The sequence below is a fragment of the Tachyglossus aculeatus genome, chromosome Y4 (assembly GCF_015852505.1).
Source record: "Tachyglossus aculeatus isolate mTacAcu1 chromosome Y4, mTacAcu1.pri, whole genome shotgun sequence".
Lineage (NCBI taxonomy): Eukaryota > Metazoa > Chordata > Mammalia > Monotremata > Tachyglossidae > Tachyglossus > Tachyglossus aculeatus.
This window is the reverse complement of record NC_052096.1, coordinates 8,698,650-8,726,563: the sequence shown is the minus strand read 5'-3', so window position 1 is coordinate 8,726,563 and position 27,914 is coordinate 8,698,650. Positions and strand designations below refer to the sequence as shown.

The 27,914-nt window shown below is 55.8% G+C and overlaps 1 protein-coding gene across 1 annotated transcript; it reads right to left on the bottom strand.

Annotated features, from left to right (window-relative positions):
* Positions 1 to 1,209: 1,209 nt before the first annotated feature.
* Positions 1,210 to 16,122, bottom strand: KCNJ10 (potassium inwardly rectifying channel subfamily J member 10). Its single transcript, XM_038768597.1, is given in 3 exon segments — positions 1,210 to 3,380; positions 3,382 to 3,681; positions 15,909 to 16,122. Coding segments are annotated over 3 exon segments (1,368 nt in total). The 5' UTR covers positions 16,107 to 16,122; the 3' UTR covers positions 1,210 to 2,510.
* Between the last annotated feature and the right edge of the window lie 11,792 nt (positions 16,123 to 27,914).

Below are 27,914 nucleotides of genomic sequence, written 5' to 3'. Positions count from 1 at the left end.
TGAATGGAGGACACTGGCCCGGTATCCCTTTCTCACGGGAAGTTCCACCCCCTCGTCTTCCTTCACCGGGCCCAATGGCTTGGTCTCATATAAGGCAAGTAGTCGGGAGGGGTGGGCGCCTGACCCTGGGTGGGGTGAGAATCAACTCCTCCCTTAGGATACGAGGATGTTTAGGATACAGGGTCCAAGGCTGGAGGATGAAGGTTGGGGGGAGGACCTGGGAGAAGCGTCAGCCAACACAGAGGTCACTCCCATCCCAGGGAAGTAGGGGATCCCAGCCCCAGCCAGAAGACAAAGGTGGAACAGAATGGAAGGATCCCTGTACAGCCCCCTGTCTCCATCCTACCTCCTCTGTACAGCCCCCGTCCCTCCTCCTCTGTACAGCCCCCTCCCCCCTTCCTGTATAGACCCTCTCCTCTACCTCCTCTGTACAGCCCCCTGCCCCATCTCTTCTGTAAAGCCCCCTCCCCACTTCCTCTGAATCACCCCCTCCTTCCCACCTCCTCTAAACAGCCACCTCCTCCCCCACCTTCTCTATTCAGCCCCTTCCCCATCGCTTCTGTACAGCCCCCTCTTCTTCCCTCCCCCCAGCCATGTCTGTACACAAATATATTAAATCATATCATATTATAATATTTATATAGATGGCTCCTGCAGTCTAGCTCTTCGGAGCCTCTCTCGAAGCCCCTCCCAGCTCATCCACCCCACCCCCTGCCCACCTCCCACCACCTCAATTCGGCCTTGTCCTCCCCCACTATCCCCAGGGTGTGCAGGCAGGTGTCCCTGGAGACTGGTTCTCATGGTGGGGAGGCTGTGCCCCTCCTATCCCCCCCCCCCCCGAGATGAGGGTGGCGGGAAGGGGGTGCTCCTTGAAGCCATTCAGAAGAAGCATCCTTCCCCTGATCTGCCCCTGACTAGGCCCTCCCCTTTCCCTTCCTCCCAGCTCCCCACCGGCACCAACATCCTCTCCCCTTCCCAGGACCAGCCAAGAGCAGCATGCCTGGTGAGAAGCACTGAGGTCTAGTGGCTAGAGCCCAGGCCCGGGAGTCAGAAGGACCTGGGTTCTAATCCCGACTCTGCCACTCATTTGCTTGGGCAAGCCACTTCACTTCTCTGAGCCTCAGTTCCCTCATCTGTAAAACGGGGATTAAGACTGTGAGCCCTAGCCCTGTGTGGGACAGGGACTGTGTCCAATCCTAATATCTTGTATCTATCCCAGTGCTCAGAACAGTCCCTGGCACATAGAAAGTGCTTGACAAATACTACAGTTATTATTATTTCACCCCAGAGCTGGTGGCGTTTGGAGGTGCTAACCACAATGGAGAGGGCTGAGCCTCCCCCCAAGATCCTCGTGGACAACCCCCACCACCCTCCCCGACCCACACACCATCTCCAGAGACAGAGGGGTGTGGATGTGTGGTTTGTAAAGTGCAACTTTGGAGTTCTGGACAAGGAAGGAGCTGAGCGGTTCCCCAGCTTAAAGGGCGAAGCAGCTCTGCTCCTCTCCTTGTTTCCCCTTGGTCCTCCCGGACCTGTCCATCTGTCCTGCCCCCTCGGCCTGGTCCCGCTGTGAACCCTGAACTCCCTGACAGCCACCGTTTGGTGCCTGAAAAGTCTCAGGCCTGGTATTTGTGTGCCCACACATGGGCACATCCTATATATACACACCTCTCTGTAACTTCCTGTCACGCAGCTAGATCTGTACGCCTCCTCCCACCCCATTTCCCCACTGACCCTTCCTCACGGGTCACTACCCCCTGACAGTTGGACGCTGGATCCCCAGATGTCCCCCGCATACCCCCAACTGGGGTGCAAGGAGGTCCGCCCTGCAACGAAACACCAGAGGGAGGAGGGTGCTCCTCTTGTCATGATCCCCTGCCCCATCTCCCGCCTCTGTGGGCCTCAGGCCTCCCCCAGGCTGGGGTAGAGCAGGAAGCCAGTTTCATAGGGTCCAGGCTGCAGGGGTCCCACTGGGGGACCTGGGGAGCTGGGGAGGAAATGGCTTCATTAAAAGCCGCCCCGGTGGCCTCCAGCCCCATCAAGGGACAGGCAAGAGCCCCTGTTGGCTGGGCATATCCGAGGGCCCAGTCCAAGCCAGGGTTGGGGGGTGCCGGGGGAGAGGGGAGGGGAAGGGGCCTTGCCCACCAAGCCACTCTGGAAAACTCCAGGGGGCACTTGGCTACACTGTGGTTGGGGAGGGGGTGGTCGCACAGTCCGGGGGGGTGACTGGTGACAGTCTTCCAGTGAGGAGTTGGAGCACGGGGGAGGCGAGGGGGTGTGGGGGGACAAAATGGAGAGGGTAGAAAGGGTCGGGGGGCGAGGAGTAGGTGGATTGGGGGACTCGGGGTGAGTGTGTTGTGGGGATTCAGGGGAGGGAAGAGGGAGAGTCAGGACGCAAAGGGGTGAAGGCAGCGGGTGATGGCAGGAGGGCACAGGGAGGGCATCCCAGAGCCAAGGAGTGAAGATGGTGGAGCAGAGGGGCGGCGGGGCCCAGCGTGAAGCCGAGAGGCTCAGACGTTGCTGATGCGGACGCTGAGGGGTACCCCCTCCCCATCCCTCTCCTCCTCCTCCAGCCTGCGGAAGGACTCCTCCAGCCGCAGCTTCTCGGGGTCGCCGTCACGGGCCGACCCGGGCCGGATGGAGAGGGTGCCCCCCGCCCCGGGCGCTGGGACCACCTGGTCAAAGAGGCTGAAGTCGGCCACGTACTTGCCGCCGGGTGACAGGGAGATGGCGGGGGCAAACTCGTAGCCCCACAGGATCTCCTCAGGCAGGTAGGAGGTCCGCACCTGACAGGCCGCACTGGTGGACTCCACAGTGCCGCTGAGGATCAAGACCAGCTCGAAGTCGCCCCCACCCCCACCCTGCAGGCCCAGATCCCGCAGCGGGCTGGCCTCGTCCAGTTCATGGTAGAAGGTGAGGGGCAGCAGGAGGAAGGGGCTGTCTGAGGCTGTGTCCACCCGGAAGGCCACGTTGACCTGGTCCAGCCGCAGCCTGCGGTCGGCATCCCGGGCCGGGCGGGTCCGCAGCAGCTTGCCAGCCACGTGGCAGCCGATGAGCAGACTGCGACGCATGTTGGCCACGCGGACCATGAGGCGGGGCCGCCCGGCGTGGGCCGCCACCACGGCGTGCCGGCTGAACCGGATGGTGCCCGCCCGCTTCTTGGGCCGCGCCAGCTTGGCCAAGAAGGTGCCCGTGATGAAGATCTCCAGCAGGGTGGTGAGCACCAGCTGGGCGATGAGCAGGACGATGGCCAGCGGACACTCCTCGCTGATGTAGCGGAAGCCGTAGCCGATGGTCGTCTGCGACTCCAGGGAGAAGAGGAAGGCGCCGGTCAGCGTGTGGACCTGGACCACGCATGGCGTGTGGTTGACGGCAGCCCCCGGGGGGGTCTGGCAGGTCGCCGTGCACGGCCGCCACCAGGTACCAGGCCAGGCCAAAGAGGAACCACGTGCCCGCGAAGGTGGCGGAGAAGAGCAGCAGCTTGTAGCGCCACTGCATGTCGATGAAGGTGGTCCACAGGTCCTTGAGGTAGAGGAGCCGCTTGTCGGCGATGTGCTCCAGCCGGACATTGCTGCGGCCATCCTTGGTCAACACGCGGCGCCGCCGGGGGCCCGGGGCCAGCAGGGGACGGCTGTCCGTCTGCGTCGTCTGGCTGTAGTACACCTTGGTGGCTGACGTCATCTGCGGGGAGGCCGGGCGGGCGGTGAGGAATAATAATAATTGTGGGATCTGGTAAGCGCTTTCCATGTGCCAGGCACTTGGACTGAGCGCTGGGTGGATGCAGGGTAATCGGGTTGGACATGGTCCCTGTCCCATGTGGGCCTCAAGGCCTTAATCCCCCTTTTGCAGATGAGTTAACAGCGGCATGGAGAATGAAGTGACTCACCCAAGGTCACACAGCGGACAAGTGGCGGAGCCCAGATGAGGACCCAGGTCCTTCTGACTCCCGGGCCCGGGATCTAATAACTGGGCCACGCTGACTTCTCGTGTTGTGTGTTTGAGTGTGAGTGTGTGCCGGTGGTGGGTGGCCCTCTGTATGGATGTTTGGATGGGATGGGTGCATGTGTAAGCAGGTGAACATGTATGTAGGTGGGCGGGTGTGTGTGTGCAATGTGGGCCTCCGATCAATCGATCAATGGACTTTATTGAGCGTTTTCTGTGTGTTGAGCACTTTACCAAGAAAACTCTATGGACACATCTCTCTCAGAATGCCCCACTCTCCATCTGCAGTCATTCGGTTTTTTTTTAGCATTTATTAAGCAATTATTATGTGCAAAGCACTGTTCTAAGTGCTGGGTAGGTTACAAGGTGATCAGGTTGTCCCACGGGGGGGCTCACAGTCTTAATCCCCATTTTACAGATGAGGGAACTGAGGCACAGAGAAGTTAAGTGACTTGCCCAAAGTTACACAGCTGACAATTGGCGGAGCCGGGATTTGAACCCATGGCCTCTGACTCCAAAGCTCGTGCTCTTTCCACTGAGCCATGCTGCTTCTCTGGTAGCATACCCATATAATTTTCTTGGTAAAAATCCGGAAGTGGTTTACCATCGCCTTCTTCCGCGCCCTAAACTTGAGTCTCTGCCCTCAATTCTCTCCCACGCTGCTGCTGCCCAGCACAGGGGAGTTTTGACGTGTAGCAGATTGCCTCCCACTTGCTAGCCACTGCCCAAGCCAGGAATGGAATGGGTATGCCTCTGCTTGACTCTCCCACCTGTGGTCAAGACTGGTAGAGTACTGGAAACTCTTCATTTGAGATACTGAGAGGGGACTTGGCACATAGTAGGTGCTTAACAAATACTATTATTAGTATTTCTGTAGTGTACCCTTGGAAGAGTACATTTGGGTGTCTGATTCTCTTGCATCTACCCCAGCACTTGGCACATAGAAGGCACTTAACAAATACCACTATTATTATTATTATTATTTCTGTACTGAGTTCTTGGGAGAGCACATTTTTGTGCCTGGTTACTTTTTGTCCACCCCAGAGCTTAGCACAGTACTTGGCACATAGTAGGTGCTTAACAAATAGCCTCGTTTTCGCCTGTCCCGCTGTTGACCCCCAGTCCACGTCATCCCCCTGGCCTGGAATGCCTTCCCTCCGCACATCTGCCAAGCTAGCTCTCTTCCTCCCTTCAAGGCCCTACTGAGAGCTCACCTCCTCCAGGAGGCCTTCCCAAACTGAGCCCCCTCCTTCCTCTCCCACTCCTCCCCCTCCCCATCCCCTCGCCTTACCTCCTTCCCCTCCCCACAGCATCTGTATATATGTATATATGTTTGTACAAATTTATTACTCTATTTTATTTGTGCATATTTATTCTATTGATTTTAGTTTGTTAATATGTTTTGTTTTGTTCTCTGTCTCCCCTTTCTAGACTGTGAGCCCACTCCTGGGTAGGGACCGTCTCTATATGTTGCCAACTTGTACTTCCCAAGCGCTTAGTACAGTGCTCTGCACACAGTAAGCGCTCAATAAATACGATTGAATGAATGAATGAATGACTGATTATTATTGTTATCATTATTATTATTATTTTGATGTTTCCCTCTCCACAACCCCAAGCGCCAGCTGTTTTTTCTCCCATGTCTGAGGAAAGGAAACGATTGGGTGAACGGGGCAAGAAATGGTGGGGGGAGGACTGTGGGAGCACCCCCACTGCCCTAAGAAATTCCACAGAAACCCCACGTCCATTAGCTGGTTTTCACGGATCATGCCTCCACCCTCACCCTCCTCCCCTCACCCTACAACTAGAACTATAGACAGAGGCAGGGGCCCCCTCCAGGGCAATCAATCAATCAATCAATCGTATTTATTGAGCGCTTACTGTGTGCAGAGCACTGTACTAAGCGCTTGGGAAGTACAAGTTGGCAACATATAGAGACGGTCCCTACCCAACAGTGGGCTCACAGTCTAGAAGGGGGAGACAGAGAACAAAACAGAACATATTAACAAAATAGAAATGGAGAGAGAGAAACAGAGAGGGGGCAGAGAAACAGACAGAGAAAGAGAGGAAGAAATAGAGAAACGGAGAGAGAGAGAGAGAAACAGGGGGCAGAGAAACAGAGACAGAGAAAGAGAGGAAGAAATAAAGAAATGGAGAGAGAGAGAGGGCAGAGAAGCAGACAGAGACAGAGAGAGAGACAAACAGGCAGAGACAGAAAGAGAAACAGAGACAAACAGGGAAACAGAGACAGAGAACCAGAGAGAGAGGCAGAGACAGAGAGAGAGAGAGTTAATATAAGTTAATCAGGTTGGACACAGTTCCATAATCCCCATTTTACAGATGAGGTAACCGGGTCACGGAGAAGTTAAGGGACTTGCCCAAGGTCACATAACAGAGACAGGATCTGTTCAGGCTCAGATCCTTCTGATTTCCAGGCCCATGCTCTTTCCAGTAATTCAATCAATCGTATTTATTGAGCGCTTACTGTGTGCAGAGCACTGTACCAAGAGTTTAGTAATTCTAATTTAAAGATCGTCTGCAACAACCCCTTACCTCTATACCCCCGCTTCCCTGAGTCAGGAACGATGGAAGTGGGGAGGGGCTTAGAGAGAGGAGGCCAGAGATCTGCTCCCTTCCCTGGGTTGATGCAGGGCTGGGGCGGGGAGAGACAGCTTGGCCTAGTGGACAGAGCCCGGGCCTGGGGATCAGAAGGACATGGGTTCTGATCCCGGCTCTGCCACTTGTCTGCAGTGTGACCTTGCGCAAGTCATTTCACTTCTCTGTGCCTCAGTTACCCCAGCTGTAAAATGGGGATTGAGACTGGGAGCCCTATGTGGGGCAGGGACTGTGTCCAACCTGACTGATTATCTTGCATCTATTCTAGAGCTTAGTACAGTGCCTGGCACATGGTAAGTGCTTAATGAATTACCACAGTTATTATTATCATGATTAAAAGATGAGGAGGAGGAGAAGGGAGATAAAGAGGAAAAAAAAGAATGGGACCTGAGAGAGAAACTGAAGGGATGGGGGAGAGGCAGGGGTGCTAGGAAGGTAGGTGGGTCTGTCTGGGGCAGAAAAGCCCTCAGTGGGGATTTGGGGTTCAGTAGACACAGTTGAGTGAGGGATGAGAGGAGGCCTGAATCCCGGGAGACTCAGTTTCCCAATTTTTCCATGGACACCCCAGTCCGGAACAAGTAGGGGGCACAAAAACCCACAGGCCCCCAAAGGTGCTCCACATGGGAAATCAAAATGGGAGAGAAGAAGGGTCGGGGGGCTGGGGAGGGAGGGGGTCCAGCGTGTGGCACCCCCATCTCCCTCAGTCCTCCCGTCTCCCTCTCCTTCCCCTCCCCCACCCCTCTTCCTCCCGGCTCCAGCCCATTCACCCAGGACACCAGCCCAGAGCGGAGAAGAATGCTCTTTTCTTTCTGTGTGTCAATGTTTGGAAATTTTTCATCGACTGAAAAAAAAAAAAATAAGACAGAAAGAAAAAGGCTTCATAGTGTTTCCTGGGAGCTGGCGTTTCCCTCCTTCCCCCATACACAGGCCCCCTCCCCACTATTTGGGCACACACCACCCCCCTGGCCGCCCCGGGCCTTGTGTTTTCCGGTCGGATGGTGGGCATTTTGGACCTGCCCCTGTCCACCTCCCCTGACCGCTGCCATGGGGAATGAGGCCACGATGTTCCCACAGGGAAGCCCGGAGGTTGGCACCCTGGTTGGGGGAGGGGTTCTGCCCCAGTCGGGCGAGGAGGGCCGCTTCCCAAGGCACTAGGCGTCTCCGGTCCCACCCGCCATCACAGGGGCCTCAGCGGGGAATGTGCCACCTCAGAAAGAGGACAGAAAATGGGCACCCTGGGTGGCATCAGGGAAGGGGGGCTAAAGGGGGTAAGGGGATCATCTGTGCTGGCAACACAAGGCAACGAGGGCACCTGAGGACGGGAGTTGAATGGGAGCTGTTCTCTCTGTGGTCCTGTCCCTGATGTGGGATCTTGGGGTCTCCCTCCACCCAAAAGGAACCGGCTTCCTCCAGGGGCCTCAGCTAGACCTCAGGGAGGACTTCCAGGAGGAGGAAGCCGAGGAAGACTAGGGCAGAGGCTCGAGGGAGGGTTTGGAAGCAGGGAGAAGTAGTAGAGGCGGGGGAGTGGATGGGATGACCTCGGTCCAACCAGCCCCATAGCACTTATGACCAGATCCATCATTTATTTACTTATACTAATGCCCATCTCCCCCTCTAGATGGTAAAATCGTTCATTCAATTGTATTTATTGAGCACTTACTGTGTGCAGAACACTGTACTAAGTGCTTGGAACGTACAGTTCGGCAACAAATAGTGGGCAGGGAACGTGTGTACCAACTCTGTTATAGTGTACTCTCTCGAGCAGTTAGCTCAGTGATCTGCACAAAGTAAGTGCTCAATAAACACCATTGATTGATTGATTGATTGAGTCTCCCCTTAGTCTCCCCTGCCCTGCTCTCCAGAGTTCGGGAGTCCTGGCTTCCACAGAAAATGGGAAGGGGAGCCTTCCCCCAAGACCCCGTTTCCTCTCAGCAGTGGCACAGTCAGTCTCCTGCTCTAGACTGTAAGCTCACTGTGGGGAGGGAATGGGTATTTTTGTTGCTGTATTGTCCTCTCCCAAGTGCTTAGTACAGGGCTTTGCACACAGTAAGGGCTCAGTAAATCCAATTGACTGATTGACTGACTGACCCCTCCTCTTCCTGGGGGGAGCTGGGGGGTCTCTGTGGCCCTCGGGGTCCCCAATGAGACCCCAAAGGAGATGGGATTAGAACCTGAACCCACATATTCTCTTCTCTGGTGGAAGAGTCAGGTCCCCTCCTCCAGGGGGCGGTGGTGCGCCCCAGACCCCCCAGCAGTCCTCTCCACGATTGGACGCCTGTCTCCCCTGCCTAGCTCTATTTCCACCGCTGCCGGTCTCTTTCCATCTCTGCCTGCCCCTTTCCGTCTCTGCCTGTCCCTCTCCATCTCTGCCTCTCTCTATTTCTATCTTTCTCTCACCACCTCTGCCTGTCTCTTTCTCTATCTCTGGCAGTCTCCATCTCTGCTTGTTTCATTCCATCTCTGCTTGTTTTTCTCCATCTCTGCCTGTGTCTCTCCATCTCTGTCTGTCTCTATCTCTGCCTTCCTCTACCAAGCTCTGCTTGATTCTCTCCATCTCTGCCTGTCTCTATCCATTTCTGTCTGTCTCTTTCCATCTCTGCCTGTCCCTCTCCATCTCTGCCTCTCTCTATCTCTGTCTTTCTCTCACCATCTCTGCCTGTCTCTCTATCTCTGGTTGTCTCCATCTCTGCTTGTTTCATTCCATCTCTGCTTGTTTTTCTCCATCTCTGCCTGTGTCTCCCCATCTCTGTCTGTCTCTATCTCTGCCTTCCTCTACCAAGCTCTGCTTGATTCTCTCCATCTCTACCTGTCTCTATCCATTTCTGTCTGTCTCTTTCCATCTCTGCCTGTATCTCTCCATCTCTGCCTGTCTCTCTCTATCTCTGTCTTTCTCTCACCATCTCTGCCTGTCTCTTTCTCTGTCTCTGGCTGTCTCCATCTCTGCTTGTTTCATTCCATCTCTCCTTGTTTTTCTCCATCTCTGCCTGTCTCTCACTATCATTGCCTGTCTCTCACCATCTCTGTCTGTCTCCATCTCCACCTCTCTTTCTCCATATCTGCCTATCTCTTTCCATCTCTGCCTGTATCTCTCCAGCTCTGCCTGTCTTCCTCCATCTCTGCCTCTTTCCATCTCTGCTTGCCTCTACCAAGCTCTACATGATTCTCTCCGGCTCTGCCTGTCTCCTCTACTATACTGTAAGCTACATGAGGGCAGGGATCATGTTTACTTACCCTTTTGAACTCACCCAAGTGCTTAGAACAATGCCCTGCACCGGGATGACACTCAATAAATACTATTGATTGATTGATTGATTGATTAATTGATTGATTTCCAACTCTGCCTGTCTCTCTGCTCACCCTGCTTCCTGCCCCCCAGAAGCATTAATCACAGATGTATTTATTGAGCACTTACTATGTGCAGAGCACTCCACCGCCCCTCAGTATCCTAATCTCCACTGACACGGCCTAGCCTAGGAGGCTCCAGAATCCTGGCAGAACCTAAATGGTTGGCGAGGCTCTGATGAGATGAAACAGGTCCGGAGATAAGAGTCGGGGACGGGGACAGGGAGCCAGAGTGGCGTGGAACGGTCACCGGATCCCCCCCGGGGGGCCTGGGCCCAGAAACCAGAGAGCAGGGCGGGGGGACTGGGCTCACAGCCGGGCCGAACTCCCTTGAATGGGGGGTTGGGTGGGCGGACCGGGGCAACGCTGAAAGGGCCGGCAACGTCGCTAGGGAAGGAATGACCCCCATTCATTCATGCATTCGTTCAATTTTATTTACTGAGCCTACAGTGTGCAGAGCACTGTACTAAGAGCTTGGGAAAGGACAATACAACAATAAACCGACACTTCCCTTGCCCTCACAAGCTTACAGTCTAGGGGGGAGACAGACATTAATAGAAATAAATTCCATCTTCGTCCCTCACTTCCGCCACCCATGCAGTCAAGAAAGTTCTTCCCAGAATCTAATCACCATCCCTCCTGCTATGTCCCATCTCCCTTACCTGTAATGTATTATTATATATCTAATAAGACATAAGATATATTATATAATATATAATGATAACTGTGGTTTCTGTTAAACTCCCCTGTAGACTGTAAGCTTGCTTTGGGCAGGAAATGTGTCTGTTATATTGTTATCTTGTACTCTCCCAAGCACTTTCTACAGTGTTTTGCACTCAGTACTATGTGCCAAGCACTATACTAAGTGTTGGGGTTGATACAGATCATCCCATCCCATAGAGGGGTCATAGTCCAAGTAGGAAGAACAGATGTTGAATCCCCATTTTACAGATGAGGGAACTGAGGCACAGAGAAGGGAAGGGGATTGCCCAAGGTCATATATCAGGTAGGCAGGGCCAGGATTAGAACCCAGGTCCTCTGACATCCAGGCCTGGGCTGTTTCCACTAGGCCACATTGCTTCTCATGAAGAATAGAACTCAAACTATAGATCATACTCTATATGTATTTTTCCATGTATGTAATTATGATTTATTTTTGCTTCAATGTCTGCCTTCCCCACTAGATTGTAAGCTGCTTGAGGGCTTAGTACAGTGCTCTGCATACAGTAAGTGCTCCATAAATACGATTGACTGACTGACTGATTGCCACCTCCCACTCCTTAGGACACTCAGGGATTTGGAGGGGTAGGTGGTCCTCTCTTCTCCAGCCCTTTGCCTTGTCTTTTCCAGCCGAAGACCACCCCCCTTCACCCCCATACCTGCCCCCTTGTCTCTCAGCTCCTCCTCTATTCTCCCCTCCCCTCCACCGAGAACTCTCTGCAGGGGTACCCGGGGTCTAGTGGTGGGGGGGTGGGGTTCCCTGCTGCCAATCTGCTGCGTGACTCAGGGTTGGAGCTGTACCCTCTCCGGGTCCTGCTCCAGGGAGGGTGGAATGGGTCACCAATGGGCCCCGTCCCGGTGCGGGACCGGACCAAGGGGAGGGAGGATGTGGGGAAGGGGCCATGCCTGGCCAGAGCAGAAGGCCAGAGGATCAGTCCTCTCAATGGGCTCTGGCAGGACCAAGTGGGCAAGGGAAAGTGAGCAAGGGGCAGTGGGTGGGGGCTGTGGGCAGGTGGCTGGGCCCTCAGCAGGTATGACCCCAAGCTCAGCAAGCGGCACCAACCAAGCCTGGGGGGCACATCTGTTCCTGACAGGTCCCTCGCCATGCCTGCCCAGTGGTCCCAGACATCACCCAACCCATGCCCACAACCCCTGCCCTTCCCCCATGGTACCCCAGCCCCCACCTTCCCCCGGCGCCCCCTGCCCCTCCCCTGCGGTCCCCCAGCCTCCGCTTCTCCCCTGGTGCCCCCCACCCCTCTCTCCACCTCTCGGTACCACAGCCCTCAGCTCTCTCCTGGCACCCATTGCCCCTTCCCTATGGTCCCCCGGACCCCACCTCTCCCCTGGCACCCCTACCCCTTCCCTGCAGTCCCCCAGCCCCCACCTCTCCTGCGCTTTCTCCCTCTCTCTCCCCGAGGCTGGGTGGCAGCGGCGGAGAGACAGGCGGGTATCACGAGATGTGGAGCCGGGTGAGATGTCCAGCCGGAGGGGGACCGAGCTCTGGGATTGAACATTAACCCACCGCGGACGGAGGCGGGGAGGGACTGTCGCTGATCTCAGGTCATTATAGCCATCCCCCTGTCTCCAAGTTCTCCATTTCTAATTCTGATTTTGACCCTACCTGGGGTGAGGGTCTGCCCTTCCCATTCATTCATTCGATCATATTTATTGAGCGCTTACTGTGTGCAGAGCACTGTCCTAAGCGCTTGAGGAGTACAAATCGGCAACATATAGAGACGGTCCCTACCCAACAACGGGCTCCCCCTCACCACATTTCTACATTTATTTCTATTAATCTTTCTCTCCTCTTCTAGACTGTGAGCCCATTGTTGGGTAGGAACCATCTCTATATGCTGCCGATTTGTACTTCTCAAGCACTTAGTACGGCGCTCTGCACACAGTAAGCGTTCAATAAATACGATTGAATGAGTGAATTAATGAACTGCAAGCTCTCTTTGGGCAGGGAACGTGTTTGTATTGTCCTCTTCCAAGCGCTTAGTACAGCACTCCACGTGCAGTAATCGCTCAATAAGTATGGTTGATTGATCCCCTACTAGAGCACGTAGGATCCAGGTGAGACCACAGGGATGTCCCAACTACTGGAAGAGGAAGAGGGCAGGGACACAGGGGGTTAGCTTGAATGACCTTCCCATCCCATTGCTCTTCTTCCCATTGACCCAAGGAAGGAGGGGCTAAGGTTTAGGGGTTTTGGGGGGGCAGAGGGGGAAAGTGAAGGGAGGGGGTATGGAAGAGGTCGATTGAGTCCTGGGAGGAGGAGGAGGGGAGGAGACCAGTCCTACCCTTTCGGGGGGTGGCGGGGGCAGTAGTTAACGTGTAACCCAGGGAAGCAGAGGTGGGGGACGTTGCCCGCCCCGGGGCTCCCTTCTTGAGGTCACAACAAGTGCGAACTTGTTACAACCTGTGTTAGAGCAGCAGGACAGAGGGGTGGGGGCAAGGGGGGTGAGGCCAGGGAGCCCCGAATTGGGAGGAGGGAAAAGGGTGGGGAGAGGTCTGGGGGAGACCTGCCAGCTGTGTGTGTGTGTGTGTGTGTGTGTGTGTGTGTGTGTGTGCCCGTTCATGGGTGTGAATGTCTGTACCTGCCCGTTATCATATGTGTACGTGTGGGTCTGTTTGTAAGTGTGGATGTCCATACGTGACCCTTAGTGTGTGTATGTGTGCGTCTGTTTGTGTGAGTCTGATCATATATGCGGGTGTGGATCAGTTTGTGTGTGTGTGTGTGTGTGTGTGTGTGTCTGAGTGGGCATGGGCAGGTTAGCACGCGCCTACGTGCATGTACCCAAGGGTCTGAGTATGTCTTCTCTCGTGTCCGTGCCAATGCACGTGGGTCCACGTGTACGAGTGTGTGTCTGAATGTGCGGAGAGGGAATGCGTAGGTGTGTTCGCACTTGGGTGTCCTTGTGTGTCCGTCTGTGGGTTTCTGAATGAGTTTGTGTGTGTCCGTGTGGAGGGGGCGTGGGTGAGGGTGTGTGTGGGAGGCTGGGGGAGGGGACGCCCACGTAATAATAATAATAATAATAATGGTGGTATTTGTTAAGCGCTTACTATGTGCAAAGCACTGTTCTAAGCCCTGGGGGGATCCAAGGTGATCAGGTTGTCCCACTTGGGGCTCACGGTCTTAATCCCCATCTTCCAGATGAGGTAACTGAGGCACAGGGAAGTTAAGTGGCTTGCCCAAGATCGCACAGCTGACAAGTGGTGGAGCCGGGATTCGAACCCACGACCTCTGACTCCCAAGCCCGCGCTCTTTCCGCTGAGCCACGTGCCATAGCGCCACCGAGCCCACGCAAGGGGCTCCGTGTGTCCGTGAGCCCATGTGTCCGTGTGTCCGTGTGGGTGACGTTGCCAACTTGTACTTATATGTTGCCAACTTGTACTTCCCAAGCGCTTAGTACAGTGCTCTGCACACAGTAAGCGCTCAATAAATACGATTGATTGATTGATTGATTGACGGGTCCTGTCTGGGGGAGGGGCCTGGCCCTGGTCCCCGGCCCAGCCCTTTCCCCGGCTTTCTGAGCCCCTCCGGACACTGCTGGGGGGGGGGGGGGGGGGGGGGGGGGGGGGGGGGGGGGGGGGGAGAGGTCCGGGGAGGGTCCGGGGGGGGGGGGGGAGCTGTGAAAGCAGGTGACTGTTTGGGGGGAGCGGAGGGGACAGAGCCCCCTTTGTGCCCGCCGGAGGAGTCTGAATAGAGCCCGGAGCCGCCGCCCGGAGCCCAGCGCACAAAAGGGGCTTTGACAATGCGCGGGAATTAGCATGCACAGCCCCCAGCCCCAGGGACCCCAACGCACACAACCCCCAGATCAAGGGACGCCCCCCCAGTCCTCACACCCACGGTCCATAGGATCCCCCCACCCCAGTCTACAAGTCCCCCAGTCTACAGGACCTCCCCCAAGTCCACAGCCCCCCAAGACCGCAGCCCCCTCCCCCGGGGACCCCGGGGACCGGGAATGCGCCCCCCGGGAGACGGGGGACCGTCGGGGGGAAGGGGGCTCCCAGACCCCCTGCCCCGGGGCTTCCAGCCGGAAGGCAGAGGCGGGGGAGCCTCCACAGACACTATCTCTCCCCGTTCCAGCCCCTCGGGATGGGTTTTTTAGTGGAAAGAGTCAGAGCCCCCGAGAAGAGAGAGCCGGGACTCCTGGGTCCCAGCCCCGGCTCCAGAAATGGGCAGTGTACTTCCCAAGCGCTTAGTACAGTGCTCTGCACATAGTAAGCGCTCAATAAATACGATTGATGATGATGATGATGAAGAGAGATGGGGTCCTCCTGCGCCGCCCCCATTATGGCCTACACTCCGTTCTCCCATCAGAGGGCCTTGGGACCCCGAGGAGACAATGATGGACCGACAGAGACCGAGGGACAGGAGGAATCCGCGGGGTTGGGGAAAAGTTCTGCGACAAGAAGAGGCAAGAGAGGAGATTCAGAGACAAAGGGAAAGCAGAGACTCTCCCCCATCTCTCCCCCGTCTCTCTGTCTCTCCCAATTTCTCCCTCTCTCCCCGGCCCGAAGGCCGGAGAGGAGGGAGGGGGAGACAGCGGGAGGGAGGGAGGGATACGGAGCCAAAGAGAAGGACCGGAGATCCTAGCTCCGCCACTTGCCTGCTCTGTGACTTTGGGGAAGTCGCTTCATTCCTCTGTGTCTCTGCTTTCTCATCTGTAAAATGTAATTTCAGTACCTGTTCTCCCTCCTTCTTTTCTACGCTTGGCACATAGTAAACGTTTAACAAAAACCATTATTATTATTATTATTATTATTATTATTATTACTATTGGATTGTGAGCCCCTTGTGGATAGAGATATCATTATCATCATTATTATTGTTTTATTATTATTATTATTACAGTCTGAAGCTGGGAACCGGGAGGGAGGAAGGGCAAGAAAGGACAGACTCATATTGCCTATTCCCCTGCCTCCAAACAGAACCACTGGTACCAAGTAGCAGGGACTGTCTCGGGGCTCTCACCTCCCTGCTACCCCCCTCCCCCCTCCTTCCTCCGGCTCAACCCCCTTCCTGTGGATCTAACCTTAGTCCCTCCTGTTGCTGCCGGCACTTCTTCACACCCTTGACCTTGAGGGTCTCCCCGAACCCGGAGCCCTCCGTGCGGCGCCCCTGCCCTTTCCCCGGCGCCCCCAGCCCCCCACCCTCCCCCCGCCCTCAAACCTGGCCCCGTCTCCCCCCCCCGCCCCCCAACTGGCCCCAGGCCGTGCCCCCACCCCCCGGGCCGGATGGGCCTGTCTAAGGCCGAGCCCCCCTCTCCCCTCCCCAGACTCACCTGCCCACTGCGGGCGACGCCAACCCGATCCCCTCCGGCCGGGGTCAAGGCCGGGGGACAGGCCCGGCCGTCTGGTCCCCCCCGGGTCCCCGGCTCCCGAGGCCGGGAGGAAGGTGGCGGGGAGGGCGAGGCCGCGGAAAAGCCGGGACCCCTTGGGGTGGGAAGGCTGGGCGGGTGGACACACAGAAACCGCCCCATGGGGAAGGCCTGCCAGGGCTCTAGCCTTCCTCCGGCCTGCTGCTGCTGCTGCCGCCGCCGCCGCTTCCTCTAGTTCTACCCTCGGCGGAGGCTGGCGAGGAGGAAAGGGGACGCGGGACCCTCCCCCCAAAGCCCCCCGCCCCCCTCGGGCCTTCCATCTCCCCCTTTTCTCCCGTCCAGTCTCCCAGCTCGCCCACGGCCCCAGCGTCCCCCACAAAGCCCTGCTCTGTGCCGTCTAAAGGGGATGGGGGCGGCGAGGCTTCCAGAGACAGAAACTCTCTTCTCTCCCCTCTCCCCCCTCCACCTAGCCCCCTGCCCCCTCACCATCCCAAACAGCTGGAGAGACCGGGGGCGGGGGGAGGGGCCGCCCGCGCGGAGGCGGGGGGATGGACGAGGTGGCTTCGGGTGGCCCTCAGGAGTTTCCCCCTTTGACCCCTCCACCCACCCAACGCAAGCCAATTTGTTTTCACTGTATGGTTTTTTTTGTTAAGCACTTACTATGTGTCAGGCACTGTTCTAAGCGCTGGGGTGGATGCAAGCTAGTCAGGTTGGCCAAGGTCCCTGTCCCACATGGGGCTCACAGTCTCAATAGGCATTTTACGGATGAGGGAACTGGGGCACAGAGAGGTGAAGTGAACTTGCCCAAGGTCACACAGCAGACAAGTGGTGGAGTCGGAATTAGAACCCAGGTCCTTCTGGACTGCCAGGCCTTGGCTCTATCCATTGTCATGCAGTTTCTCTTAACTGAGCTCCCCCCCCCCACACCCGGCCGGGAGGAGGGGGAGGAAGGGGGCGAGAAGTGTTCGGGGCTGCTGTGTGACCTTGCGCAAGTCATTTCCCTCCTCTGGGCTTCAGTTACCTCATCCTGAAAATGGGGATCAAGACTGTGAGTTCCACGTGGGACAGGGATTGTGTCCAACCCTATTTGCTTGTATCCACCCCCGCGCTTAGTATAGTGCTTGGTACATAGTAAGCACTAAATAAATACCATAATGATTGATCAAAGCCCCAGAGGGGCTCCCCCTAAGGCCCGGGGTCAGAACCAAAGCCCGGGATGCTCCCACCCTCCACCCCACGGAGGGCCTCGGATTTGGGGGGAGGAGGGAAGGGGAGAGGATGGAACCGGGAAAGAAGGGGGGCCCTGGGACCCCAGCAGCTAGAGGCTGCCTGAGGTGGGGAGACCCTGGGCCCAGGAGATTGTCCTGAGTAGGGTGTGTGCAAGAGTGTCGGTCTGCGTGTGCAACGGTCTGCGTGTGCCAGGGTTGGCGTGCGTGAGGATGAGTGTGTGTGTTGTGGTGAGGGGACGGAAAGGATTAACAGGGTGTCTGGTGCGAGGGGCGGAATTCAGATTCTGGGTTTTTCTTATATGCGTATGTGGGTGTGCGTCTGGTGAGCTTATGTGTGTGTCTGCATGCCTCTGTGTGTGGGGGGGGGGGGGTCTGTGTGAATTGAGAGCGTGGGTCTGTGTTTTTAGGGTACATGCCATTGGGTGTGGGTGTCACTCTACTAGCGTCACTAATTGTATGTGTCAGTGTGTGAGCCGGGGCGGGCGGGGGCAGGTGGGAGCCGTATAACAGAGTTCCGCGGCATGACACCTGTTGAGGGCTAGAGGTTCGAAGGTCACTGTGTCCGGACATGAGGGGGGGCACGCATGCGACCCCCCCTTTTCCTCCCGCTGTCCCCCCGCCCCCCAGTTACGTCGGGGGTCGCGGGACGAGGGATGGGGAAAGTGGGTTGGTCTGGAGGTGGGGAGATGGGGACCGGGGTCCCATGCGGGTTGGGGGTTCCGGGGCGGGGGACGGCCCGTGGCGGGAGTCTTGGGCGAGGAGCGAGGGGAAGAGCCCGGGATGGGCCGGGCCTGGGGGGCGGGGGTGTGGGGGTCCGAGATCCGGGGAGCTGGGGAAAAGGGGCTCCGGGGTCCAACGCCCCCTTCTCCATCCCCCAGGCAGCGGATCTTACCTCGGGTCCGGGATGGAGGGGGCTGCCCCTCGGACGGACGGTCGGACGGGCGGGAGGACGGACAGACGGGGCGGGCTGAGACCCGGTACTCTTAAAGCGGAGCGGCGATCAGATAAGGACTTGCCCGGGGCCGGGTCAGGAGCCGGGCCGGGGGCCGGGAGCCGGGGGCCGGGGGCCGGGGGGCCGGGGGGCCGGGGCCCGGGACCGGGGGGCAGAGCGGGGCGGGGGGCCGGGCCGGGCCGCCCCCTCCCGACGGCCAAACTTTGTCTGAATGGACGATGGGGGGTGAGGGGGGCAGGGGGCGGGGGGCAACCGGCGGCCAGAGGCCAATGGGACGGCCGAGCGCCGGGCATCGCGCAGCCAGGATTGGCAGGGGGCGGGGGACGGGGGAGGGGGCGGACAGAAAATGAGAACGAGAGAGAGAGAGAGAAAGAGAGACCGAGGGGCAGAGAGAGAGATCGGACGGGAGGCAGAGACGGAAGAGGCAACGCAGAGATGGTCAAGGAGAGACACCGGAGAGACAGAGGGAGAAGGAGAAGGAATGAGAGAGATTGGACGGAAAGACGGGGGGCAGAGAGACACCCGAGAGACAGAAGAAGAAAGAGAAGGAATGAGAGATGGTTGGACGGAAAGACGGGAGGCAGAGATGGGAGAAGCGCTTAGAGATGTTCAAGGAGAGACACCGGAGGGACAGAAGGAGAAAGAGAAGGAATGAGAGAGATTGGACGGAAAGACGGGAGAAGCCATGCAGAGATGTTCAAGGAGAGACACCGGACAGACAGAGGGAGAAGGAGAAGGGATGAGAGAGATTGGACGGAAAGACGGGAGACAGAGACGGGAGAAGCGACGTAGAGATGTTCAAGGAGAGACACCGGAGAGACAGAGGGAGAAAGAGAAGGAATGAGAGAGATTGGACGGAAAGACGGGAGAAGCCATGCAGAGATGTTCAAGGAGAGACGCTGGACAGACAGAGGGAGAAGGAGAAGGGATGAGAGAGATTGGACGGAAAGACGGGAGACAGAGACGGGAGAAGCGACGTAGAGATGTTCAAGGAGAGACACCGGAGAGACAGAGGGAGAAAGAGAAGGAATGAGAGAGATTGGACGGAAAGACGGGAGACAGAGACGGGAGAAGTGACGCAGAGATGTTCAAGGAGAGACACCCGAGAGACAGAAGAAGAAAGGGAAGGAATGAGAGATTGGACGGAAAGAAGGGAGGCAGAGATGGGAGAAGCAACGCAGAGATGTTCAAGGAGAGACGCAGGAGAGACAGAGGGAGAAAGAGAAGGAATGAGAGAGACAGGTGGGGATGGGAAGAAGGGCAGAGATAGAAAGGTTAAGAGACCAAAGAGGCAGACACAATAACAATAAGTGGTATTTGTTAAGTGTTTACTACGTGCCAGGCACTGTACTTAGCACTGGGGTGGATACGAGCAAATCGGGCTGGACACAGTCCTTGTCCCACGTGGAGCTCATAGTTTCAATCCCCATTTTACAGAGGAGGTAACTAAGACCCAGAGAAGTGAATCGACTTGCCCAAGGTCACACAGCAGACAAGAGGAGGGGCTGGGATTACAACCTCTGGCCTTCTGACTCTCCGTCCTGTGCTCTATCCACTCCACCACGCATAGAGATGGGCACAGAGAAACATGAGAGAAACCAGGGAGGTCGAGGAAGATTCGACAGAGTTCAGAGGGAGAGACAGAGACAAGAAACAGAGACACACAGAGAGAGAACCAGCAACAGAGACTGGAGCAGAGAAAGGAGAATCAGACAGAAACGTGCGGTGGAGACAGAGAAACAGAGATGAGAGATTGGAAGAAAGAGACACACAGAGACAGAGAAATGAGTGATGGAGAGATTCAGGGAGAGGAAGGACTGTAGTCTGTGAGCTTCTTGTGTGCGGGGACCTATTGTAATATACTCTCCCAAGCATTTAGCACAGTGCTCTGCGCACAGTAAGCCCTCAATAAATACCATTGGTTGAAGGACAGACGGAGACATAATTCATTCATTCATTCATTCATTCAATCAATCGTCTTTATTGAGCACTTACTGTGAGCAGAGCACTGTACTAAGCGCTTGGAAAGTACAAGTCGGCAACCTATAGAGACGGTCCCTACCCAACAACGGGCTCCCAGTCTAGAATAATAATTACGGTATTTGTTAAGTGCTTACTATGTGCCAGGCACTATACTAAGCACTGGGGTGGATACAAGTAAATCGGGTTTGACACAGTCCCTGTCCCATGTGGGGCTCACAGTCTTCATCCCCATTTTACAGATGAGGTAACTGAGGCCCAGAGAAGTGAAGCGACTTGCCCAAGGTGACACAGCAGACAAGTGGCAGAGCCGGGATTAGAACCCATGACCTTATGACTTCCAGGCCTGTGCTTTATCCCCTATGCCATGGGGATGGGGAGAGAGAGGAGAGATAAGAGATGCACAGAGACAGAGAGATGATTGAGGGAGAGGAAGGAGAAACAGAGACATGGGATGGGGAAAGAGAGCGATCAACCAATCGATCAGTCATATTTATTGGGTGCTTACTGTGGGCAGAGGACTGTACTAAGGGCTTGGGAGAGGACAGCACAACAATATAACAGACACGTTGATGAAATGGGGACAGAGTTGTTTGAGGGAGAGAAAGGAGAGGCAGATAGAGACATGGGATGGGGAGAGAGAGAGAAACAGTGTGGCTTAGTGGAAAGAGCACGGGCTTGGAAGTCAGAGGTCGTGGGTTCTAATTCCGGCTCTGCTACTTGTCAGCTGTGTGACTTTGGGCAAGCCACTTAACTTCTCTGTGTCTCAGTTACCTCATCTGTAATATGAGGATTAAGACTGTGAGCCCCACATGGGACAACCTGATTATCTGTGTCTACCCCAGCGCTTAGAACAGTGCTTGGCACATAGTAAGTGTTTAACAAATACCATCATCATCATTATTATTATGAGATGCATGGAGACAGAGAGATGATTGAGGGAGGGGAAAGGGAGACAGATAGAGATGCAGGATAGGGAGAGGGATAGGCACAAACCCAGAGAGACAATGATTGCCAGGAAGCTGGAGGAAGGAGAAACCAAGAGAGAAGCAGTATGCCTACTGGTTAGAGCTCGGGCCAGTAAGTCAGAAGGACCTTGGTTCTAATCCGGGCTCTGCCATTTGTCTGCTGTGTGATCTTGCACAGGTCATTTCACTTCTCTGGGCCTCACTTCCCTCAACTGCCAAAATGGGGATTAAGACTGTGAACCCCTATGTGGGACAGGGACTGTGTCCAACCTGATTAGATTGGATCTACCCCAGCGTTTAGTACATAGTACATAGCAGAATACATACTGGGGTGGATACAAGCGAACAGGATTGGACACAGTCCCTGTCCCACGGGAGGCTCACAGTCTCAAACTCCATTTTACAGATGAAGTAACTGAGGCACAGAAAAGTGAAGTGACTTGCCCAAGGTCACACAGCAGACAAGTGACAGGGCCGGCATTAGAACCCACGACCTTCTGACTCCCAAGCTCCTGCTCTACCCACCCCGCCTCTCATAGAGACAGACACAGAAACACGAGAAAAACCAGGGAGGTTGAGAAGAGACGGAGTTCAGAGGAAGAGGCAGAGACAAGGGACAGAGACAGAGAGAAGCAGCAACAGCCACTGAAAGAGAGGAAGGAGTGGCCATTAAAAAGAAAGAGATGTGGGTTGGGGAAAGTGGGTGACAGAGAGCCAGAGATCGGGGAAGAGACAGAGAGAGACAGACACACAGAGATAGAGCCCTACAAAGCCCTTCAAAGCCCTACTGAGAGCTCACCTCCTCCAGGAGACCTTCCCAGACTGAGCCCCCTCCTTCCTCTCCCCCTCCTCCCCCTCCCCATCCCCCACCTTACCTCCTTCCCCTCCCCACAGCACCTGTATATATGTATATATGTTTGTACATATTTATTACTGTATTTGTACATATTTATGCTATTTATTTTATTTTGTTAATATGTTTTGTTTTGTTCTCTGTCTCCCACTTCTAGACTGTGAGCCCACTGTTGGGTAGGGACCGTCTCTATATGCTGCCAACTTGTACTTCCCAAGCACTTAGTACAGTGCTCTGCACACAGTAAGCGCTCAATAAATACGATTGAATGGAGGCAAACGCCCATAGAGAGAGAGACACACACAGAGAGGAACAGAGAGATTGGAGGAGAGAAGGGAGGAGCAGGGAGAGGGGCCTGGGGTGCTGGCAGGGGGTTGCAGGAGCAAGATGGGGAGGGGGTCGCAGTAGGTGAGGAGCAGAAGTCGCTTCCTCACTGGCTCCCAGGTCCCCATGGGGTCTGTGGTGGAGGAGGGAGAGGGGAATCTGTGGGCCAAGATTGCCTAGAGCACGGTGGGAGGTTGGGGGTGGGGGGTGGCGGGAAGAGGGGACTGGAGATCTGAAACCATCCTTGACGCTGTCCTGGACATGACAGAGAAGACCCCGGGGGTCCAAGCGGACCCCAATCCTGTCCCAGGTGACTGGGAAAACAAGAGTAGGAATTTGTGAGCATCAGGCCTACCCTGCAGAAAGCAAGGGCAGGGGGAGAGGAGAAAGATGACGACCATGGGGGCTGGGGTTCCTACCCCCACATGAAAGAAGGGCAGCAGGAGAGCTGGTGGTTAGACTTCAGGAACGTGTCTACCACCTCTGTCACAGCATGGCATAGTGGGTAGGCACGGGCTTGGGAGTCAGAAGGTCATGGGTTCTAATCCTGGCTCCACCATTCTCTGCTGTGTGGCCTTGGGCAAGTCCCTTCACTTCTCTGGGCCTCAGTTCTCTCATCTGTAAAATGGGGATGAAGACTGTGAGTCCCACGTGGAACAGGAACTGTGTCCAACCTGATTTGCTTGTATCCACCCCAGAGCTTAGTACAGTTTAACAAACAACACAATTATTATTATTACTCTCCCAAGTCGCTTAGTACAGGGCTCTGCGCACAGCAAACACTCCATAAATACGGTTGATTGTTGGATCTTCCTGACCACTGGGATTTGGGAACCCTGCCCCGGCCAGCCCTCTCACCTCCCTTGCCTGCGCCTATAATCCAGGTTAGAAGGGGTGGGGGAGGGGGGAGGCTTGTGGGTAATAATAATAATAATAATGGCATTTATTAAGCGCTTACTATGTGCAAAGCACTGTTCTAAGCGCTGGGGAGGTTACAAGGTGATCAGGTTGTCCCACATGGGGCTCACAGTCTTAATCGCCATTTTACAGATGAGGTCACTGAGGCCCAGAGAAGTGAAGTGACTTGCCCAAAGTCACACAGCTGACAATTGGCAGAGCCGGGGTTTGAACCCATGACCTCTGACTCCAAAGCCCGGGCTCTTTCCACTGAGCCACGCTGCTTCTCAATAATAATGTCATTTATTAAGCGCTTACTATGTGCAGAGCACTGTTCTAAGCGCTGGGGAGGCTACAAGGTGATCAGGTTGTCCCACGTAGGGCTCACAGTCTGCATCCCCATTTGATAGATGAGATTACCGAGGCCCAGAGAAGTGAAGTGACTTGCCCAAAGTCACACAGCTGACAGAGGAGGCGGGATTTGAACCCACGACCTCTGACTCCCAAGCCCGGGCTCTTTCCACTGAGCCACACCGCGGGATGACGGCGTTGGGCCCGGCAGGGATGGGCTGCAGACGGGAGGCAGCTGGGCTGAGACTCCTCTCCAGCCGGGAGAGGCCAGAAAAGCAGGTCAGCTCTCGGCGGACAGCTCCGGTTTCCTCCCGCGAACCCCCTCCCCACTCCCTCCCCAGCGGGACCCCAGATTGGCATTTTAGGGGAGAATCTAGGCTGACACTGTAAGCTCTTTGTGGGCGTATTATACTGCCATTCATTCATTTATTCGGTCGTATTTAGTGAGCGCTTACCATGTGCAGAGCCCTGTACTGAGCGCTTGGGAAAGTACAACACAATAATAAATAGCGATAGTCCCTGCCCACGACGATCTTACAGTCTAGAAGGGGGAGACAGGTATCAATAGAAATAAATAAATGACAGCTGTGGGGCTGGGAGGAGGGAAGAGAAAAGGGAGCAAGTCAGGGCTGTGAAGAAGGGAGTGGGAGATGAGGAAAATGGGTTTTAAGTGGTGGAGGAGCCTCTCCCAAGCGCTTAGGACAGTGCTCTGCACACAGTAAGCGCTCAATAAATATGATTGATTGATTGGAGACCCCCCCCCCCCCACCGCGCCTTCTCCATTCTAGGTTCCCACTGGCAGCAGCGAACAGGTGGTGGAAGGAGTCGCGAGAAGCAACGTAGCCTAGTGGAAAGAGCCCGGGTTTGGGATTCAGAGGTCGTGGGTTCTATTCCCAGTTCGGCCACGTGTCAGCTGCGTGACTTTGGGTAAGTCACTTAACTTCTCTGTGCCTCAGTTACCTCATCAGGAAAATGGGGATTAAAGACTGTGAGCCCCACGTGGGGCAACCTGTTAACCTTGTATCGACCACAGCGCTTAAAACAGTGCTTGGCACATAGTGTTTAACAAATACCATTATTATTATTATTATTATTATTATTATTATTATTATTATTATCTTGTCTCTCCGGGCCTCCAGACCCCGCCGATGGACTGAACCTCACACGCCCGCCACTGAGCGGGGGAAAGGGGTGGAGGGGAGCGACCATGCCGTACCTGGCACCCCCACTTCCCCCTCCCCCTACAACCCGACCTGCCAGAAGAGTCAGAAGGTCATGGGTTCTAATTCCAGCTCCACTTGTCTGTTGTGTGACCTTGGATAATTCAGTTCACCTCTCTAGGCCTCAGTGCCCTTATCTGTAAAATGGGAATGGAGACTGTGAGCCCCACATGGGACAGGGACTGGGTCCAACCCGATTCGCTTGTATCCACCCCAGCGCTTAGTGCAGTGCCTGGCACATAGTAAGCACTTAATACCACAATGATTATTATTACTATTATTTGGGAGGGGCGGAGAGACGAGTGGGTCTGAGCCAGGGCCTGATCGACAGTGGAGGGCAGCATATTCCACTTAATCCAGTTGAAACCAGTAGCGTTTACTGGGTGCCTACTGGGAGCAGAACAATGTGCTGAGCGCTTGGGAGAGAACATGTTAAAGTCTCAACAGTCCTTGCCATTGAAGGTTTTACAATCCTTGAACGTATCTATAAATTCTGTTATATTGTTATATCGTCCTCTCCCGGGCACTTAATCCAGTGCTCTGCACACAAGAAGCACTCAATAAATACGATTGATTGATCAATTGATTGATTGACCCCGACTGAGGCGGGGGCAGGATGAAAGCTAACAGGTGCTATCGACGATGGCAATAAATCAAAGTCGTCCTTCCGCGCGGATTTGCACCCTTTATTCAGCCTTCCTTCAGCCCCACAGCACTTAGGTACAAATCGAAGAGGCAGCGTGGCTCAGTGGAAAGAGCACGGGTTTTGGAGTCAGAGAACATGGGTTCAAATCCAGGCTCTGCCAACTGTCAGCTGTGTGACTTTGGGCAAGTCACTTCACTTCTCTGGGCCTCTGTTACCTCATCTGGAAAATGGGGATTAAGACTGTGAGCCCCAAGTGGGACAACTTGATCACCTTGTAACCTCCCCCAGCGCTTAGAACAGTGCTTTGCACATAGTAAGCGCTTAGCAAATGTTTAACAAATGCCATCATCATCATCAAATCTGTAATATATTTACTTGGTGATGATGATGGTTTTTGTTAAGCGCTTACTAGGTGCCAAGCACTATTCTTGCATTAATGTCTGTCTCCCCCTCTAGAGTGTAAGTTCGTTGTAGTCAGGGAACGTGTCTACCAACTCTGTTATAGCGTACTCTCCCAAGCGCTTAGTGCAGTGCTCTGCACACAGTAAGCGCTCAATAAATACGACTGATCGATTGGCTGCGTCCGTAAATCAATATATCTAAAAATCGTTGCATCCGCGATTCAGGCAAAGCGACCTACTGCGTCTGTTGATATGCTAGATAAATAGGGGGGTCCGGGCGGCGCAATGGCCTCAGAAGGGGGCTGTTTTTGCGCTCCCCCCACCGAGAGGACCGCTTGCCCCGCCCCCCCCCCCCATTGTCTCCCGCTCCCCACTGGGCTCCTGCCTTGAGTCCCCCCGCCCTCCGCCCCTTTGCATAGGGCCTATAAGGAAGTCGGGGATGGGGACGGGCTTGGGAGTTAGAGGACGTGGGTTCTAATCTCCGCCATTTGTCTGCTGTATGACCTTGGGTAAGACGCTTCTCTTCTCTGTGCCTCAGTTACCTCATCTGTAAAATGGGGATTAAGACTGTGAGCCCCACGGGGGACAACCTGATTACCTTGTATCTACTCCAGCGCTTAGAACAGTTCTTGGCACATAGTAAGCACTTAACAAGTACCATATTTATGATTATTGGGGTGGGGGGCGTCAGAGTTTCCCCCAGCCTCCCGCCCCCGCCCCCCGCGGACATTGCCCCACTGGATGAAAGGGCGGGAGGGGAGGGGAGTTGGGGAGTCGGGGAAAAGGCGGAGGAACAGACGGGGTTGCGCGGGGTGGGGGTGGGGGGATGATGCGGGAGAGGGCGTTGGCATCCCTCTCTCCCTGAATTGTCTCCACCTTAAACCAAACTCATGACAACCAGCTCTATTGCACTGTACTCTCCTAAGCGTTTAGTACAGTGCTGCGCACGCCGTAAGCGCTCAAAGCAGCATGGCTTAGGGAAAAGGAGCGTGGCTCAAGGGAAAGAGCACGGGCTTGGGACTCAGAGGTCGTGGGTTCTAATCCCGACTCCACCACTGGTCTGCTGTGTGACCTTGGGCAAGTCACTTCGCTTCTCTGTGCCTCAGTTAGCTCCTCTGTAAAATGGGGATTAAGACTGTGAGCCCGCCGTGGGACAACCTGATTACCTTGTATCTACTCCAGCGCTTAGAATAGTGCTTGGCGCGTAGTCAACACTTAACAAATACCGTTATTTTTTATTATAAATACCACTAATAGATTGGTTAATTGGTCTTTCCCGCTCTCTCGGGAGCGGTACCCACAGCGCGGCGGGGAGGCGGGGGGCGGGAGGGGAGGATGCGCCGTCGCCTAGGAGACGGCCCGGGGCCGGTCTCCGTGGCAACGGGCGGGGCGCAGGGGCGTCTGGGAAGCGTCGAGGACGGGCGCCGAGGCGGGACCCGGGCCGGAGTCGCCGCTAAATTTAGGCATCTCGGGGGGGGGGGGGCCCAGTGCATGCCGGGAAAGGGGCGGGGGTCGCGGGAGAGGGGATGGGAGGGCCGGCGGAGGCGGGTGGGGGGTCGGGGCCGGGCGGACACAGCCCGCCGGGGGTCCCTGCTGCCGCCGCCGCCCGTCCAGGGTGAGTCTGACCCGGGGGGAGGGGGATGAGGGGAGGGGTCGCTTCCCCCCCCCCCCCAAAAAAAACCTCCCCCTCTGCGACCTGGCAGGAGAGGAACTGGGGGTGGGGGGAGAAGTGAGCCCTTAGGGACGAGGGGACGGCTTCCCCCGCCCCCCATCTCTCCCCTGACTCAGTTCGCCCCCCTTTCTTCAGGAGGGCGGGGGGAGAGGAGAGAAGGGGGGTCCTTTGCATAGAACCCTTCCCGCCGCCCAATGTTGGGGGGCTTCCCTGTCTCCACCCAGCTCTGGGGTCTCCGAGGTTTAACTGCAGCCCCAGGGCCGGAGCCGGGGGGCGTCTCCGCGGTCCAGGCCTGCCTCCCGGACACCGGTGACCCGGCCTGCCCACCTCGGCCCAGGCAAGCTCCCCCCGCCCCCCTCAACTACTCACATCACCCCAGGACCGCAAGGACGGGGGGATGCAGGCCCCAGACTCCCCTGGGGGTGGGGAGAGGTGGAGGACGTCCTCGCCCACCCCCACAGTCCAGCAGCAGTGTCT